The sequence below is a fragment of the Lutra lutra genome, chromosome 7 (genome assembly GCF_902655055.1).
Source record: "Lutra lutra chromosome 7, mLutLut1.2, whole genome shotgun sequence".
In the NCBI taxonomy this organism is placed as follows: domain Eukaryota; kingdom Metazoa; phylum Chordata; class Mammalia; order Carnivora; family Mustelidae; genus Lutra; species Lutra lutra.
Genome location: NC_062284.1, coordinates 32,601,324 through 32,616,694, shown reverse-complemented (window position 1 = coordinate 32,616,694; position 15,371 = coordinate 32,601,324). Strand labels below are relative to the sequence as shown.

Below are 15,371 nucleotides of genomic sequence, written 5' to 3'. Positions count from 1 at the left end.
TACCTAAACCAAAAGGGAGATACATACAAGAACTTCAATGTGTCTGCACATAGACAAAATCATACAAAAATGATTTTAAAAAGCAAGACTCCATTCACCTTCAAGAGCAGCTGAGAACCAAAATTATGAAGATCTGAGGGCTGAGCCGGGTTTGTGAGATTTGAAAATAAACAGTCAGGTGCTGATCTGGATGATCACAGAGGAATAAAGAGGGAGGCACTAATGTCCAGCTTGGGCTGTCTTGGGCTGGGTGGTAGGACGTTGGCAGCGTAGGCCAGAAGTACCAACTTTCTCAAGGTCTTTGTCACCGTAGAAGTCGAGAAAAACTTAGCCTCTCGCCAAGGGCTGTTGCTGCTTGGTTTCTGCTGTTATCACAAAGAGAAAAAGGCAGTTCAGAGGGAATTTTTCTTGTCCAGGGAAGAAACAATTCAGAGACTACCATCTTTTCCAAACCAGGCTGTTTCAGTGAAAGAGACTCTCATCTTCTACTCTCAATGCCCATTCCTCTGGAGGTAGAGGATGGGTTTAAAGAGTGGGAAAAGGGAAGTGGTGGGTCATGAAATTCACGGAAACACAGACATCTGAAAGAGGAGTATCTCAATGCTTTCATGTTATACATAGAATACTCAGGTGTAGGAAGGCCAAGCAAGGTGTAGCATCGGTATAGTGGAATTGGGACTTAAGCACGTTTGACAGGTCCTAATTACATCCTTTTCTTGTAATGTGATTATTACTAATTAAAGGAGTTGTCTAATTAAGCAAGAAAGACCTATCCGATTTATCTAAATGAGGTGAAGGAGGGAACCTTTCGAGAGAAGCTGGGCCAAATATATATACACTGTGTGAAGAGTACCCAAATAAGGGTGTTGCTCAGCTCAGTGTTAGGTCTGGACGACGGCAGCTAACACAGAAGGCTTTAGGGATTGGTATGGGAATAGACCACATGTAAGTAAGTCTGAAGTCTGGATCACAAAGGTCCTTCCCTAGGTCCACAGGCACATCTCAGTGTGACAACTTTTCGTCTAGCCAAAAGAGCCTCCGATCCCAACGTTGAACGCTGGGTTTCACTCCCAGCTTTTTAGTCCCGGGAAAGGGGGTTACTCCGCTCTATACCGAGCGCTCCTTTCTCAGAAAGACTAAGCCACTGAACAAAGAGTGCGGGGGAAAACCCGCGGGGGGTGGGGGGTGGGCAGGGAGATTCTCAAAGGCTGGCGCTATCTGCCGTATACCCGGTGGAGGGAGAAGACGAGATTAACCCCCAAAAGACTGACTGCCACCCGCGCTTCCAGGGCAGGCCCTAAGGCCTCCCTGAGGGGAGCAGTCATAGCTCTTCTCCGGAGACCCCAAAGACACCCAACACCTGCCTCCCGGGGAAGAAGCTCTGTGCCCGATCGGTGTCACCAGCCGCCTGGCCTTGAGCGAAGCCTGTCAAGCCTAGGAGGGCCCCTCAGAGCCACCCGGTCCAAGCCCCTTACTTCATCCACCCCGGCCGAGGCGGGGCGGGCCCCGCACCCTTCCCGCGGCCCGGCCGCCCCGCCCCGTCCCCGTGGCGGCCGCCCCACAGGCCGGCCTCGCGAGTACTCACGGCGACCCCGGGCCGCGTGCGGCCGCCGCTGAGGGGACTAGCGGCCCGGGACGCCCCGCGGGGGCGGAGCGGCAGGCCAAGGGGCGGGGGCCGGGCCGGGCGGGCGAGGTCGCGCACCCCCACGCCTCGTCGTTCCGTCACGGGCGCGCAGAGCTAGTCTGCGCACGCTCGCGCGGCGACACCGTCGTCACGTGACCGGCGTCTGACCAATCGCCAAGCGGCCTGTTTCTGGGCGCGCCACCGCCCCGGACTCCAGGCTTCCGACGCTTGCGCGGTGCTCGCTGGTTGGGAGGGGTGCGGCGCGGAGGGAGGTGGCGCCTGCGCCGCGGGGTGGGGTGGATGAGTGGAAAAATGAGGGACCCTGGGGGTGCGCGGAGAACCTTCTGAAAGAGACTGTCGGCACTTTGCGCCCCGTGTGGTTGGGAGGAATGAGCAGGAAAGACAGTCCCGTCTGCCTCGCAGCGTTGAAGGCTGGGCTGTTGGTAGATTGAGAGAGGCTTCCTGAGACCCTGCGGGTTCCAAAAATCTCTGGTGTGCATGGGGGTCGGCGGGTGTCAGACACCTCGAGGTCTTTTCTTAAGGTTAACTCATTTGCTCCCCTGGTAGCTGTGGCGTGCCGGAAAGCACTCCTTCTATTCAAACAATCTGGGTTCAGAGCTTGGTTTCAGCACTTACTGACTGTTCAGCCTCAAACCACGACTTTCACTTTCTGAGTCTTAGTTTTCTCATCTGTAAAGTGGGGGCAATAATACCTTTTAACGGCGTTGTTGTGGTGAGGATGAAGTAAGATAATAGCTCGAACCTTACGAAATTGCCGTTTTGTAGGCTGTGAAGAGTCAAATACCTGCAATGTCGTGCGGTTCAACGTAATACATATAAGAACCTGCGACTAGAAAGTAGTCCATAAAGGGAAGCCATTATTGTGGCTGTTGCGGTTATTAATCTCAGACATGGGCAGATCTCCCTTCATCCTTAGAATTGGGTGTCAGGGCTTCCATACACCTCTTTTCCATCAGCACTAATGGGGAAAGGCATATGTTAGATCTGCTGTCCTTCCTCGTTCCCTCTTTTTAGCTGGATACAGCACACTCAAGGAAGGCTTTGCCCTGAGTCATATAGGCATGTCATATCTGTCCCTCCTGAGCAGCATTGCAGTCAGGATTTTCCTGGTGACGTTTTTCACATTTGGATATCCTCAGCATCTCCTTTCTATTTCCCTCCTTTTGATGCCTCCCATCCCATCTTTTCACCTTGGTCTCAGCCTGGACCACAACACTGTCTTAGTATCAGTTCGTTACACCCATTGCTCCTAATAACTGAAAAAAGCAAGCAATATAAAATAAGGGGACTTACAGCCTTAGTCTCAATGTAGCTCTTGGGGAAGGAGTTGACTCTGTTCCCTAAAACAATTCCCCAGCAGGGGCCCCATAACAGCTTTTATTTTTTTATTTTTTTAAAGATTTTATTTATTTGACAGAGAGAGATCACAAGTAGGCAGAGAGGCAGGCAGAGAGAGAGGAAGGGAAGCAGGCTTCCTGCTGAGCAGAGAGCCCGATGCGGGTCTCGATCCCAGGACCCTGGGATCATGACCTGAGCCGAAGGCAGAGGCTTAACCCACTGAGCCACCCAGGCGCCCCTCCCATAACAGCTTTTAAAAGCCATGGATGCCAGGCAGTATTTGAACACCAGCACCTTCGTAAGCAGAAGGGGTCTGTCCCCATGAGTAAAATGTCAAAATCCAGTATTTCACAATATTCCAGGATTTCCCCTTTTCATCCCTTCCCATTTCATGCCACCAGATCTTCTACTCATTATGAATTACATTAATCTCAACTGCCTCATGGCTTATCATTATCTTCCTGGCTTCACTTCTTTTCCTATCCAGTCCAGATCCTATTGTCAGTTATATCAAATTTTATTAATATGCTTGCCCTTAAGATTGCAATCTTGGGTCATTCCAGCCATTTACCTCCTCTCCTGTGCCATCCTAAACCAAGATAAGGGAAATCACCCAGTCCTGCAGAACTGCACTTGTGAGTGGACACTGTTTTGAGTTAGTCCAGCCCATGAACCCTATTCTTTGGAAATTAAATTTTCTATATTCGCCCTCCAGATCTGTGGGCCCCAGGGCCATTCCTGTTTTGTGTGACTCCTGGCACTGCGGCTGCAGTTTTTTGAACTGTGAGTGCATTTCTAATCCAAGCTGTACTAAACGAATGTTCTCTCCTGGGAATTTTAGATTAGAGGTGAGAGATTATAATGCTGACTGGTTTGCTGAACAGAAGAGATAAAAACTCAGGAGCTATGGTGCAGCTACCTCCCAGCTACTATGAGGAATGAGAGATGGAGAAAGACTACTGCACGAAGAGAATGAACCATCTAGAGGCAGAGACCAGAAATGGGGGGGATTGGTCTCTGGTTCCTAAAAGTTTCCCAGGCCCTTTGTGAGGCCCTCTGAACTTGTGGTTTCTGAGTGACATTTATCTAGAATAAATCTTTTAATCTAACTTAACTTGTACCCAAGGCAGAGCTGGGTACAAATTCAGTCTCTTCAGTTGGGCCCATAGTGTACTCAGCAATCCTTATACAGGGCAGCTCCCGCCACCATCGCCCATTCTGCTTCACAGAAAAAAATGAAGCCAAGGGGGAAGAAACTGCCTTAGTTTCCAGGCCCCTCCAAGCTTCTGACTCTCCCACCCCTTCTTTCTTGGACAAGAGAGATCTCCCTTCAATCCAAAAATAATCCTTTCACTGTGATGTGTATTTCATTCCCTTTTGTTTCTTCAGGAACTTTGCTCCTTCACTTATGCCTCTCCTTCATGGATATTGAACTTTTTCCTCTCCCCTATTTTTGATTTCAGCACATAAACTTGATCAACTAGCCCAACCTAAAAAAAAATAATCCAATTTTAATCCCACACGCCACTGACTGTTGCACATTTTTTTCTTGCCTTCAACAAGCTTCTAGGGAGTAGTGTGACTCCATTTCCAGTTCCTCACTTCTCATGCACTCTTTTAAATCTAGTGCTTAAATCTAGTGACCTCTTCCCAAAATCTCTACTGAACATACTCTCACTGAAGTTGCAAATGACTTCTGACCTGAAAAATCCACTGGAAATGTTCTGGGTTAGCTTAGTGGACCACTTGATGTCATTTGGCTTCGCTGGTCATCCTGACCCTGTACCCCTTTTCTCTCCTACCTCCTTTGGGCTATAGAATTACAGTTTCTTCCAACACTAACTACATACTGCAGCATCCTTCATGGGCTCCTTTTGTGTCATTCACTATTAAAATCAGAAAACAGGGCACCTGGCTGGTCAGGCAGCAGAGCATGCGACTCTTGATCTCTGGGTTGTAAGTTCAAGCCCCACATTGGCTGTAGAGATTACTTAAAAATAAAAATCTTCCCCCAAAATGAGAAAACAGTTTAACCCACACCAATTTCTCATCTCCTCACTCTTCCCAGTGATCTCCACAGCACCGACCTGAAGCAGACCTTGGTATATGTGCTGCCGAAGCGAGCACTGAAGCAGACCTTGGTAATTTGGAGCTTCTCAGAATCTGATTCTCTTTCTTCTTACAAGTCTTGGAGGTAAGCAGAGCCTATGTTCTATGGCAGACATTGAAAAGGTTGACAGCTAAGACAGAGGCGTGTGACCCAGGCCTGGCCAAGTAGCCCGCAGAAATGGAGATTGTGGAGTTAATAATGCTTCAGAGAAATAGAACTGTGGAGAATTCATCCTGGCAGTGGGCATAGCAGGGTCAGCACTCTCCCATACTTGGAGACTGTGGTGGTATTGGTACTGGTGGTGGTGACATCAAGCACCCACTGATGATGAAATCCACAGTATTCTCACTGTCTGGTTCTGACATCTGACTTTGGCTTTTGTTCTGGTAGCCTGGCCTCCCATTGTTCCCACTCATTTCCCAACCTTGCATGTCCTGCTTGGCAATATTGTGACCCACCCAGTGCCCTTTCAACGAATGGCTTTTCTGTTTAAATCATCCTGTGTGGTACCCTGCCTGAAGGTGACTAGGACTCCCTCCTTCGTGAACTTCAAGTTGCCTTTTAGATAAGTTACCTTTTAGACAACTCCATTTGTACGTCTCACAGGCAAACACATCTTGTTGTCAGTCTACATATCTTCCATATTCCTAACCTCATAAATAGCAACTATGACTTGTTCAGCCTGAACCCTGAGAGAGAAGCATCTTAGACTTCTCCCACCCTCATTTAAACGAAACCAATTTTATCTTGTAAACATCTTACATTTCACCTCTGCTTTTACAGCTTAAATTTTACATTTCACAGACTAAATCAATCTTTCCTTTATACTCCTATCTTCCTCACTGAAACAATTGCACTGTCCTCCTGTCTAGACCCTCTATTCCAGTATCTACTCCTCTGGTCTGTTCTCCACCTGGATGTCCAGTGGAATCTTTTTAAAACACAAATCTGACCATGTCACTCCTCTATTAAAGCCCTTCAATGGCTCCTTCCTGCCCTCATGATAAAACTCTTACCCTTTCTATGGACCTGCTCCCAGCTGACTCTCACTGCTCCTTCATGGGCATCTTAAACTCCAGCCAGGTCAAATCACACATTCTTACAGACCCTGCAGGACATATCTTTATACTCCATAAGTCCTCAATGGGTCTGAGAGTCACAAAGCCACCTCCACCCCCTACCCCTTTCATCCCACAGAGGTGGATACATGACCCATTAGGCCAGGCAGGGGCCTCCATCGCCCTGCCCTAAGTGATTAGTTTAGGCCTGAGTTTGTGATCTTAGTAGAGCCAATCGGTTTTCTCTTCAAAGCTCTCTCGTTTTTAAGGCTATGGTGCTGGGAGCATATGAGATTGAAGCTGCTGGCATCCGACTCTCTCTGTCACATGGAGAAAGTGTGTCTGTGGCAGGAAAGAGAATGGGACAAAGGTACAAAGAGAAACAGAGCCCTGAGAGATGAAGTGAGGGTTAGCTGATAACATTTAATTGAGCCCTTGAATTCAGCTCTGCCTAAAGTCAGTAATACCACTACACCTCTCAGTTCCTTCTTGCGGGTTTGTATTGGTTTCTATCACCTGTCACCCAACCAGTTCTAATACAAAAATGGAATGGGATGTGCAGACTGTAGAATGGTACAACCGACGTGAAATGGGGACAGTGGAGATCTGACAGTCTTTGGCTGAGAAGTTGGAAATCCCTGTTATGTGATATCAGATTAGCTGGTTAAATGGTCTTCTATTTTATCTCAGATTTGGGTCATGTATCCATCCTAGATGGAGATCTCGGGGACACACTGGAAACATGTCTGGATGTTGAAGTGTACTGACCTCTTAACATTTTCATTAAGGTCCTGCAGTTCAGCTCGCTTCCATGCTGGCAGAACCAGAATTATACCCGGCTTTGTTCAGAGTTGCCCTTTCTGCCTGTGGCCAGCAAGCTAGACTGCCAAGGGTCATCACATGTCTTAGATTATAAAAGCCAGATCCTCTTCCTCAAGCGTAAGTAAGTGAAAACAAAGGCATAGATACGGGACATCCAACAGGAGATACTGGAGCTTATGGCCTGAGAAATTCCAGAGAAAAAGTCACACCTGAATGCATCTTTTTATCTCCCAAATTAAAAAAAATATATGTATTTATTTCACTTAGAATTCAGATAGTGCTGGGGATTCTGGTGCCTGGGGATATTGGCTGTGAATGCTGTGGGAAAATGCAGGATATATAGGTCACAAACCTCATGTGCCGTCTTGAACTTAAATCCCCACCTATGCCAGAAAGCCCCTTCACTTCCTCCTCTGTAGTGGAAATGCCACATGGCGGGCCGTAGAATCTAGCTTCCCAAGCAGTCACCTGGAGGCAAATGATGGAACTCTGAAGTACAGTGGAGGTGGCTCTCTGGGGGATGCACCTTGGTCAGTGGGAAGCAGGAAATGAAGGGGAGAACAGATGGCCAAATTCCCTCTCAATTCTCAATTCTCCTCAAGGTGGTTTCTCCTTGCAAGCACCATGTGCTTAGCAAACAACACTGTCACGTGACCTGTTCTCTTCTCATGGCTCACGTGAAGATGTCACCAACACAGTAACGCATTGTCTTGCATCGCTTCACATCTTTCCTGACTCATGTCTCTCCTCCCTGTCACCACCCTGGGCTTCCCTCTCCCCAGGCGGTGCGAGCGCCATAACCCTTGCCTCAGAGGCTGTTTCTGGAGTACTTTGGCTAAGACATGGAACCACAATCAAAGTCTCTGTCCCCACATTGAGTCCCAACAGTGAGAGAGCAAGAAGGTCCTGTGGGCACAGCAGATTGCCTGCTCAAATGCAGAGAATCTAGCCCAGACGGCTGGCTTGCTATCAGGAGCCCAGAGCCAAGGTTGTGGGCAGAGGGGCGGGATGGTGAAGGAAGTCAGGCCATTTCTAACCTACTCCGTACAGGAAGCTGAGACTCATTTCACAGGCTGTCTTCGTGCTTCCCTGCGTTTTCTCCTAGGGACCTAATACTTACTTCCCTTGGGAAAAGTCAGACCCAGGCTTGCAGCCTGCCGTGCCTTCTGGGTCTCTGCTCTTAGGCATCTTGAAGGCAGGGTGCCAGAGCCTGGAAGTTTGAAACCTCCTCTACAGATGGCCAGGCAGTCAAAGGCTCTGATCAGCCCAGGCTGCCGGAGGGTGGTGAACACGGAGAGCAGTGTTTAGAACCAGGGCTAGGGAGAGGAAGGGTGGCTCTCGGCCCTTTCCGAGTTTGTGCTTGGCACAGGTTTGGTCACCCATTTGTGGACCCCACATGGGTCAGCTTGGAAGGGCAGCTACTGTGTTGGCTCTGAACTCCCTGAGCCTATGAAGTTTCTCCCTTCATTGGTTCTCTGAAAAACATAAGGTTGTGTGACATCATTGTATACATGTACGGGCTGTGAGGGGAGGCCCAGAGGCCAAAAACAGCCTGAGTCCCTGCTGGATTTGGCTGTGTCATGATGCGGGCAGTTGTGGTCAGAACAGTAGAGGCCCAAAGATCACAACTGAAGCTGGAAATTATCAAGAGAGATCCTGTGACCTCTGTGTCCTTAGCACTTCACTGGGAAGGCATTCCATGCTCCGCTGAGGCAGAGGCGAGACTGCAGGTCTGGTCAGAGCACACAGCGGATCCAGAACTGCTTCCAGTGTCATAGATCATTCATCCCATCTCAGACTGGGGCTTTTCTTCCTACATCTAAGACACCCAGGCTGCACCCAGGGAGAAAGACATTCCAGAGGCCCTGCCAAAGGCTGAAGTGATACCAGTTCTCAGAGGGCCCACAAATTCAGTGTCCACAGACAGAATCCTCATAAGACTGCTTTAGTGATGTGGCCTCAGGGTAATAATAGACCATGGCCAGGGGGCCGGGAATGGAGCGAGCTGTAGGTTGTCCCAAATAAGTGCTTGTCCGGCTGCCTCACTCCTATCCTAAGCATCTCCTTGGGTCTGAGGCATAGGAGCCAGTACCACTCAGGGATTTTGACTATCTGGTCAGAGCTACTAGAGCATGAGCCAGCCAAGTGCTGAATAATGTTTCTTTGGGGACACACTGAGCAGATTAAGATTGACTTATCACCATAGATAGACCATTGTGGAAGCCATGAAGCTGAAGGGGAGGGGAATAGGCAAAGTGTGTCCTATTGCTAAGAAACAGAAATTACAAGGGCCTGATCCAGGTTCAGAGACAAGGATTCTTGATTCTTGATGATGGTTACTAGCTCACAGAGGGCCCAGGAATAAAATCAATTGGTTTGAAAGGAATTGTATCACCAGAGAATCCTTACCCCGGCATACAGGGCTCTGGGAATGCATAATCTCTAAGGCAATCTTCAGGTCTGAAACCATTCCCAAAGGGAAGAAGAATGTTTCTATTCCAGAAGGAGCATCCTCTGAGGGATTTCCATGAAGGACAATGGATAGTAAGAGATACTTCCCAGGGGAAAGGACTAAAAGCAATCAATTTTGTTAACCAAGAAACTCATTCCACTGCCTAGGACGATATACTATATGCTATAAGTTAGTGACCATTGTTTTTTCTTCTCCCCTATTCCAAATGAAAGATTTCTTTCTTTAAAAAAAAAAAAACAAACAAACTTGGGGCACCTGGGTGGCTCAGTGGGTTAAGCCTCTGCCTTTAGCTCAGGTCATGGTCTCAGGGTCCTGGGCTCGAGCCCCGCATCGGGCTCTCTGCTGAGCAGGGAACCTGCTTCCCCCGCACTCCCCCCCACCTGCCTCTCTGCCTACTTGTGATCTCTCTCTCTCTCTGTCAAATAAATAAAAAATCTTAAAAAAAAAAAAACTTATCCTATTCCCCCTCCCATTTCATATTGGTTATGCAGGTGTAGCTAAATCAATCCTTTAGCAATAGATTATAAAATCATAAATTGCATCCAGACCTGATCAAGAATTGCACATTACAAAGGGACCCTGGACTGAGAGCAGTAATTGAGCAAAAGCAATTGGACATGATTCTGTTTTGTCTCACATTTTTGTTGGGCCTAGGATCATTTCACTGTTGGGCAGGCACATTTTTGAAAATGTATGTTTGTCAAGAAAAATATAGGTAGCTACTGAGCAATAAAGGGGTGGGATACAGTAGATTCATATTGCTTATTTACCCATCATCCCTTTGTTTGGGGACCCATTTCTCCCCTCCACACAGTCCTGGAGAAGTTGTCAATTATGGTGGCCTACTTTTCCACCCTAGGCATAGGCATGTGTCCATTGTGGCCAAAGTCCTCTCTAGGACTTTAGAGCTAGAGCTAGTGAGTCTGACATATAGAAGGATGCAGAGCCAAGAGATGGGAGACATCATCAACTGAACCCCTAGATCCAGCCATGCATGACAGCAGACCCATCCTTTGGTTTATCAGTTGTATAAGCCAATTAATTTCCTACTGGATTAAACATGTTTGAGTTGGGGTTTTGATACTTGCAACTGAAAGAGTTCAGACTAATACATGCATATACAACGGAGACACAAACACTATATTGTTCAAACTCATTGGATATTGTACACGTCCTACATGATCTTATAGGGGTCAGCAAACTTTTTGTCTACAAGACTAGATAAATATTTTAGTTTTGTGGGGGCAGATACGGTCTCTGTGTCATACTCATTGTTTTTTTGTTGTTGTTTTTGGTTTTATTTTCAGATCCCTTTAAGAAAACGTGAAACTGTTCTTAGTTTGTAGGCCATACAAAACAGGTTGCAGGCCAGATTTGCCCACAGGCCACAGTTTGCCAGCCCCTGATCCAGACCCTGCCATGCTCTGCAGCCTTGACACAAAGTCTGTCAGTCCCTAACCATGAAGCAAAATGCGAAGTGCCATTTTGGTTCAAGTGTCTTGATATGACTTGGTAATGAGTTAAGGATCCGGGTGGAGAGGACTTCATCCCCATTTTCTCCCACATAATTGGCATGGAATACATGGTAATCATTATTATTTCTTGGTAATAAAGGTAACTTATCAAAATGGTGCAGCTGTCCAAATAGCTTTGTTCAAAGTCCCAGTGCCTCCTTGAAGACCCTTTTCTCCTTAAACTCCTTTACGAAATCTTTCTCCCACCTCCCTTTCTATTTGAGTCTGAATTAGATACTCTTCTGCTTGTGATCGTAGACCCTGTGAGGCCTTGGGTTATAACTACCTAACTGGTCTGTCTTTCCCACTAACTCTGGGCATGTATAACATGCCTGAGCCCCAGCTCCTAGCAAAGTGCTTAGCACCTAGCAGTGAAAGGCCTCTTTGCCGCCATGTGAGTATCTGTTTGAAGGCGTGGGTATTCCACACGTCCTCCTGTGTCCAGGGTGATCAGTCTAGGTGTCAGCATCGTGCTGGTGGCTGGTGTAATGATGCCCTCAACACTGTTTTCCTCTGGATTGGAAATAATTTGGAAATACATTTCCAAATAATTTGGAAATACATTACACATTACCTGGTGATGTCATTACCATGTCTATTTTCATCCCATTCCCTCCAAAAACGAGTCAAAGACAGAGGAACAGGTGGGAACAAGTTTTCTTAGAAACTGTTATGAAGGAGGAACCCTCCAACCCCACCCCCACATCCTTTCCTTTACTATCTGATGTGATAGCAGATCAGAGGCCACCAGCCTCAGCGACATCTGGGGATCAGAGTGCCCACCACACAGCTGGGGCCCCATACTACTTTGATCCATGTCTGTGAGGTGGAGGAGAAATTAACCTCCTGGGGAAAATATGTGCAAGGCCCTACAGGCCCAGGACAGGCTGACCAAGGCAAGGTGAGTCATGGTGTTCTAAGCTGAATCTTTTGCCCATCTCACAGAAGCAGGCAGGAAGCACCACCATTGATCAGTTTTATATGGCACCCACTGAATACAACAGAGAGACAAAGACAGACAGAGCACACACCACTTCTAAGCTGAACACTGCTCACCATCTAGAAGCACCTTGGATAAGCACATGTGAGACACTCTTGCATAGGAAAGATGTACTTTTTAAAGGAATGAAGAAGTATTTTGGCAAAACATCTACTTCCCTCCCAGGTCCTGGGTAAAGAGGGACCTCTAAATTCTGAAGCTTCTACATATTGAAAATGATCCCCTTCTCAATGGCAGTATATACAGTAGCAAATCTTCCAAGTCTGTTGTCACAGCCCTCTAGGTATATCCTGAATCTACTTTACAGGTGGGCAAACATAGACTTGGAGACAGAAGGTGGCCTGGAGCAAGGGGACACTGGGGCTGGCTCAAGGTGAGGGGAAACAGGAGGTGTCTCGGCTCAGCCAGAGGCAGGGCCTCTGTCTATCCAGATGGGGAAGGGAAATCCTGGGGTGGTTAAAACTCCCTCTTTCTTCCTGTCTGGGGAAGCAGTGGTTCCACAGAAAAGGCTGTCAAGGACACTCCTGCTGGCCGGTGGGCCCCTCAGGATGGCAAAGGCCAGGGCAGGCCAGAGCTCCTCCTGGCTTCAGGGATATTCTCTGAGTTTGGGGATTGTGGGTTCCCTGCTTCCATAACTCTCTTTGTTGCCTGCATGGGAGCCTACCCCTAGACATTAAGTCCTTCATTATTTTAAAAAGGGGGAGGGGCACAATTTAAGAGGGAATGAGACACAGAACACTCTTTCCACAGCCTCCCTCTGCCTAGGCTGGGCTTTTACGAATCTCCTTCACCCTGTCTCCTAGGGATATTTAAAGGCAACTTGTATGAGACTCTATACTGTCTTTTTGTTTCTCTTGTGTTTTTTTTCCTTTTCTTTTGTTTTTATTTTCTGTTTCCTTCTTTTAATTTATATAGATATATTTATATTCTTAAAAAAGCAATAGTCCTTTGGTCCCTAAACTCTAAGGAATGATATGATTTTGAAAGAAGTAAATCTGGGCTTCCCTTGCAGAGAAGCCCTTGGCACCCCCAAGGCCCTCTGCTCATTCCCCTAGACAGTCAGTCCTCAGCCAGCCCCAGCTGCCTTGCCAGCCTGCGCTCTAAGCCACAGGCACGGGACAACCCACTTGATGAAAACGATCCTTAATGTGGCCTGAGCCCCAGGCGCCGGCCTGGGGTCCGATCCACCTCCATCCGTGGCTGCTCCTTCAGGAAGGGCTGCTCAAGCATTTCTGTGCTTTTCCTTTCCTTTCTTCTCACTCTTCAGTTTCTGTTGTTGGGGATTTGTTGATTAGGACAGAGGAAAGAGAAAATTTTAAAAAGGCAAAACTCACTCTGGCAGGCAAGACAAGAAGAGCAGCTTGCCCCAGCAATGACATCGCAGGTGAGTGGCTCAACCTCTCTTCCTGAGGAACAGAGCAGCTTCAGGGTCAAGGCAGCAGCCTGGTCCACTGAAGTGACTTTGGGGCCTCTTGGGAAGATGATCCCAGCCCCTCAGCCTCCCTAAAGGGCTCCCTGGGGTAGCATCAATGAGGCCGGGCCACGTGGACCTCTGGAGATGACAAATCTCTAGAAGGTGCAGGCAGCTGGCCCTGCCAGAAACCTAAGGGAGCTTGTCATCTCTCTCCCCATCACCCCCAGGCCCTGCAGATCCTGCTTCTTTAGCTTGTTTGCTTGTATCCTCATCTCCAGGTTCTCTGCCAATAGCCCAGCCCCTGCATCTTATCCCCTCTTTGCATAAGCTCCCCAAATGGTTCCCTACCATCTTCAGGATAAAGTCTCAACTCATGAGCCTTCACAACTGTTCTGGCCTCATTCCCCACCCCCCTGCCCTTCCCCACACACAGCTTCTCTACTCCCTACTGTGGCCACCTCTGGAGGAGAACTAACTGGTTAGATCTTGCCGTAACTGTCTCTCCCAGATTGTGGGGGCAGGATGGTGTCGAATTTATCTCCATCCTTGGACCAAAGGAGAAACACAAAGTCTCCAACTGAGGATCCCTCCTTAGCTTCTGGCTCTTCTCTCCCAGACTTTTTCAGAGGTGGGTGCTCCTGACATCTCAAAAGGAACATCAAAGCTGACAGGGCCTCCATCACTCGGGCCCCGTCTGCCTAGGGTCCACCCCTGGACTTACCTTTCTGTGGCTGGTCAGTGAGAGAAGATCAGTAAGGCCGATTGGCATCCTTGGGCCTCTTTAGCTGGACCTTGAGCCTCTTCATGCCAATTTGAAAGCCATTCATGGCCTGAATAGCTGTCTGGGCACTGGTTGGATTGTCAAAGCTAACAAACCCTAGGGGGCGTGGGCAGAGAGGTCAGCTGGAAGCTCGGCCTGGCAGGGCCTCCATTCTCTCTGACCAGACCCCTCTGCCCGTGTCCCCTCAGGCCAGTTCCAAACATATACCCCTCCAACCTTCATTGTTTCCACGTGCACCCACACACACACAAACACACAGTCATACATAGGCAAACGGCCTGAGTCTCCTACAGGTGTAATTCTTGCAAGGCAACTCTGAGTGTGTGTGGGAGGGTGAGGAGTGTACTGGTGGAGTGTCTCCCTGTTTTTTCCCTGGTAGCGGTTGTATTCTCTCCCTCTTCAGCACCCATTCTGGTCCTCTAAACTGCAGCTGGGATTGGAGGGGACCTCTCGCCTCAGATTCCTACTCTTCCTGCCCTTCTAGACTCTGAAGCCTGACTTGCTTGAGCGTCTTCCAGACACCTGACTTTTCTGGGTGAACCTGAAATAGACTTGTTCTTGGGCTGGGCTTAGCCTAGTCACTGGTCTGTGAGCCTGCTTTCTGCCATACGCTCAGTCTCTGGGAGCCATTGACTTATGGACAGACAAGCTTAGGGTCTGCAGTGAATCTCAAAGTTAGGAGTGGGAGAGGCCCGTGGATGGGCCTCAGCTCACCGAAGCATTTGCTCTGGTTGGTGGCTCGGTCTACAAAGACTTTGGCAGACACAACAGCTCCAAAGGGTAGGAATGTCTGTATGAGTTCTGCATCACCAAACTCCTGAGGCAGGTGATAGATGAAGAGGTTACAACCTTCTGGGCCTGCAGGAAGGGCAACAGACTGGTTCAGGGGAGAGACCCTGAGCAGAGCCCCACCAGGCCCTGATCTCCAGCCCCCTGCCCCTCACCTTCTCTTTGCTGCTGGGGCAGGGCTGAAGACTGCTGGGGGAAAGCTGTGCTCACTGGGGCATAGGCCGATGGGTAGGCTGCTGGAGACAGAGGTGGGAGTGGGCAGTGAGCAGTGACCCCCAGAAGCCATTCCCCCAACCAAGCATGTCCCCATTTGCCTGGCCACCTTGGACCAATTCAGCCCAGTCCAAGTAAATCCCCTTAGAGAAGTCATCCTGGGCCCAGGGGTGGGGGGATGGGAGGGTCGACTCAAAGAGAGCCTAACCACCCC

At 48.6% G+C, this 15,371-nt stretch overlaps 2 protein-coding genes across 15 annotated transcripts in view; both read right to left on the bottom strand.

Annotated features, from left to right (window-relative positions):
- The window catches only part of PARP6 (poly(ADP-ribose) polymerase family member 6), a 28,595-nt gene extending 26,868 nt beyond the window's left edge, over positions 1 to 1,727 (bottom strand). For 5 of the 9 annotated variants that reach the window (XR_007128878.1, XR_007128879.1, XM_047738754.1 and 2 more), the window contains exons 1-2: positions 1,476 to 1,724; positions 99 to 365 (exon numbers count right to left, since the gene is read on the bottom strand). The gene's annotated coding sequence lies outside the window, so the exon portion shown is untranslated. Of the gene's footprint in view, positions 1 to 98; positions 366 to 1,475 lie in introns of all 9 variants that reach the window. The other 4 variants (XR_007128880.1, XM_047738752.1, XM_047738751.1 and 1 more) reach the window with 4 other exon arrangements.
- A 9,834-nt stretch (positions 1,728 to 11,561) lies between these two features.
- The window catches only part of CELF6 (CUGBP Elav-like family member 6), a 29,937-nt gene continuing 26,127 nt past the window's right edge, over positions 11,562 to 15,371 (bottom strand). For 4 of the 6 annotated variants that reach the window (XM_047738818.1, XM_047738821.1, XM_047738820.1 and 1 more), the window contains 4 exons: positions 15,100 to 15,180; positions 14,870 to 15,013; positions 14,096 to 14,251; positions 11,562 to 13,230 (listed from right to left, as the gene is read on the bottom strand). In XM_047738818.1, the coding sequence (XP_047594774.1) occupies positions 14,124 to 14,251; positions 14,870 to 15,013; positions 15,100 to 15,180 (353 nt within the window). In that variant the 3' untranslated portion in view covers positions 11,562 to 13,230; positions 14,096 to 14,123. The remainder of the gene's footprint in view (positions 13,231 to 14,095; positions 14,252 to 14,869; positions 15,014 to 15,099; positions 15,181 to 15,371) is intronic. The other 2 variants (XM_047738819.1, XM_047738822.1) reach the window with 1 other exon arrangement.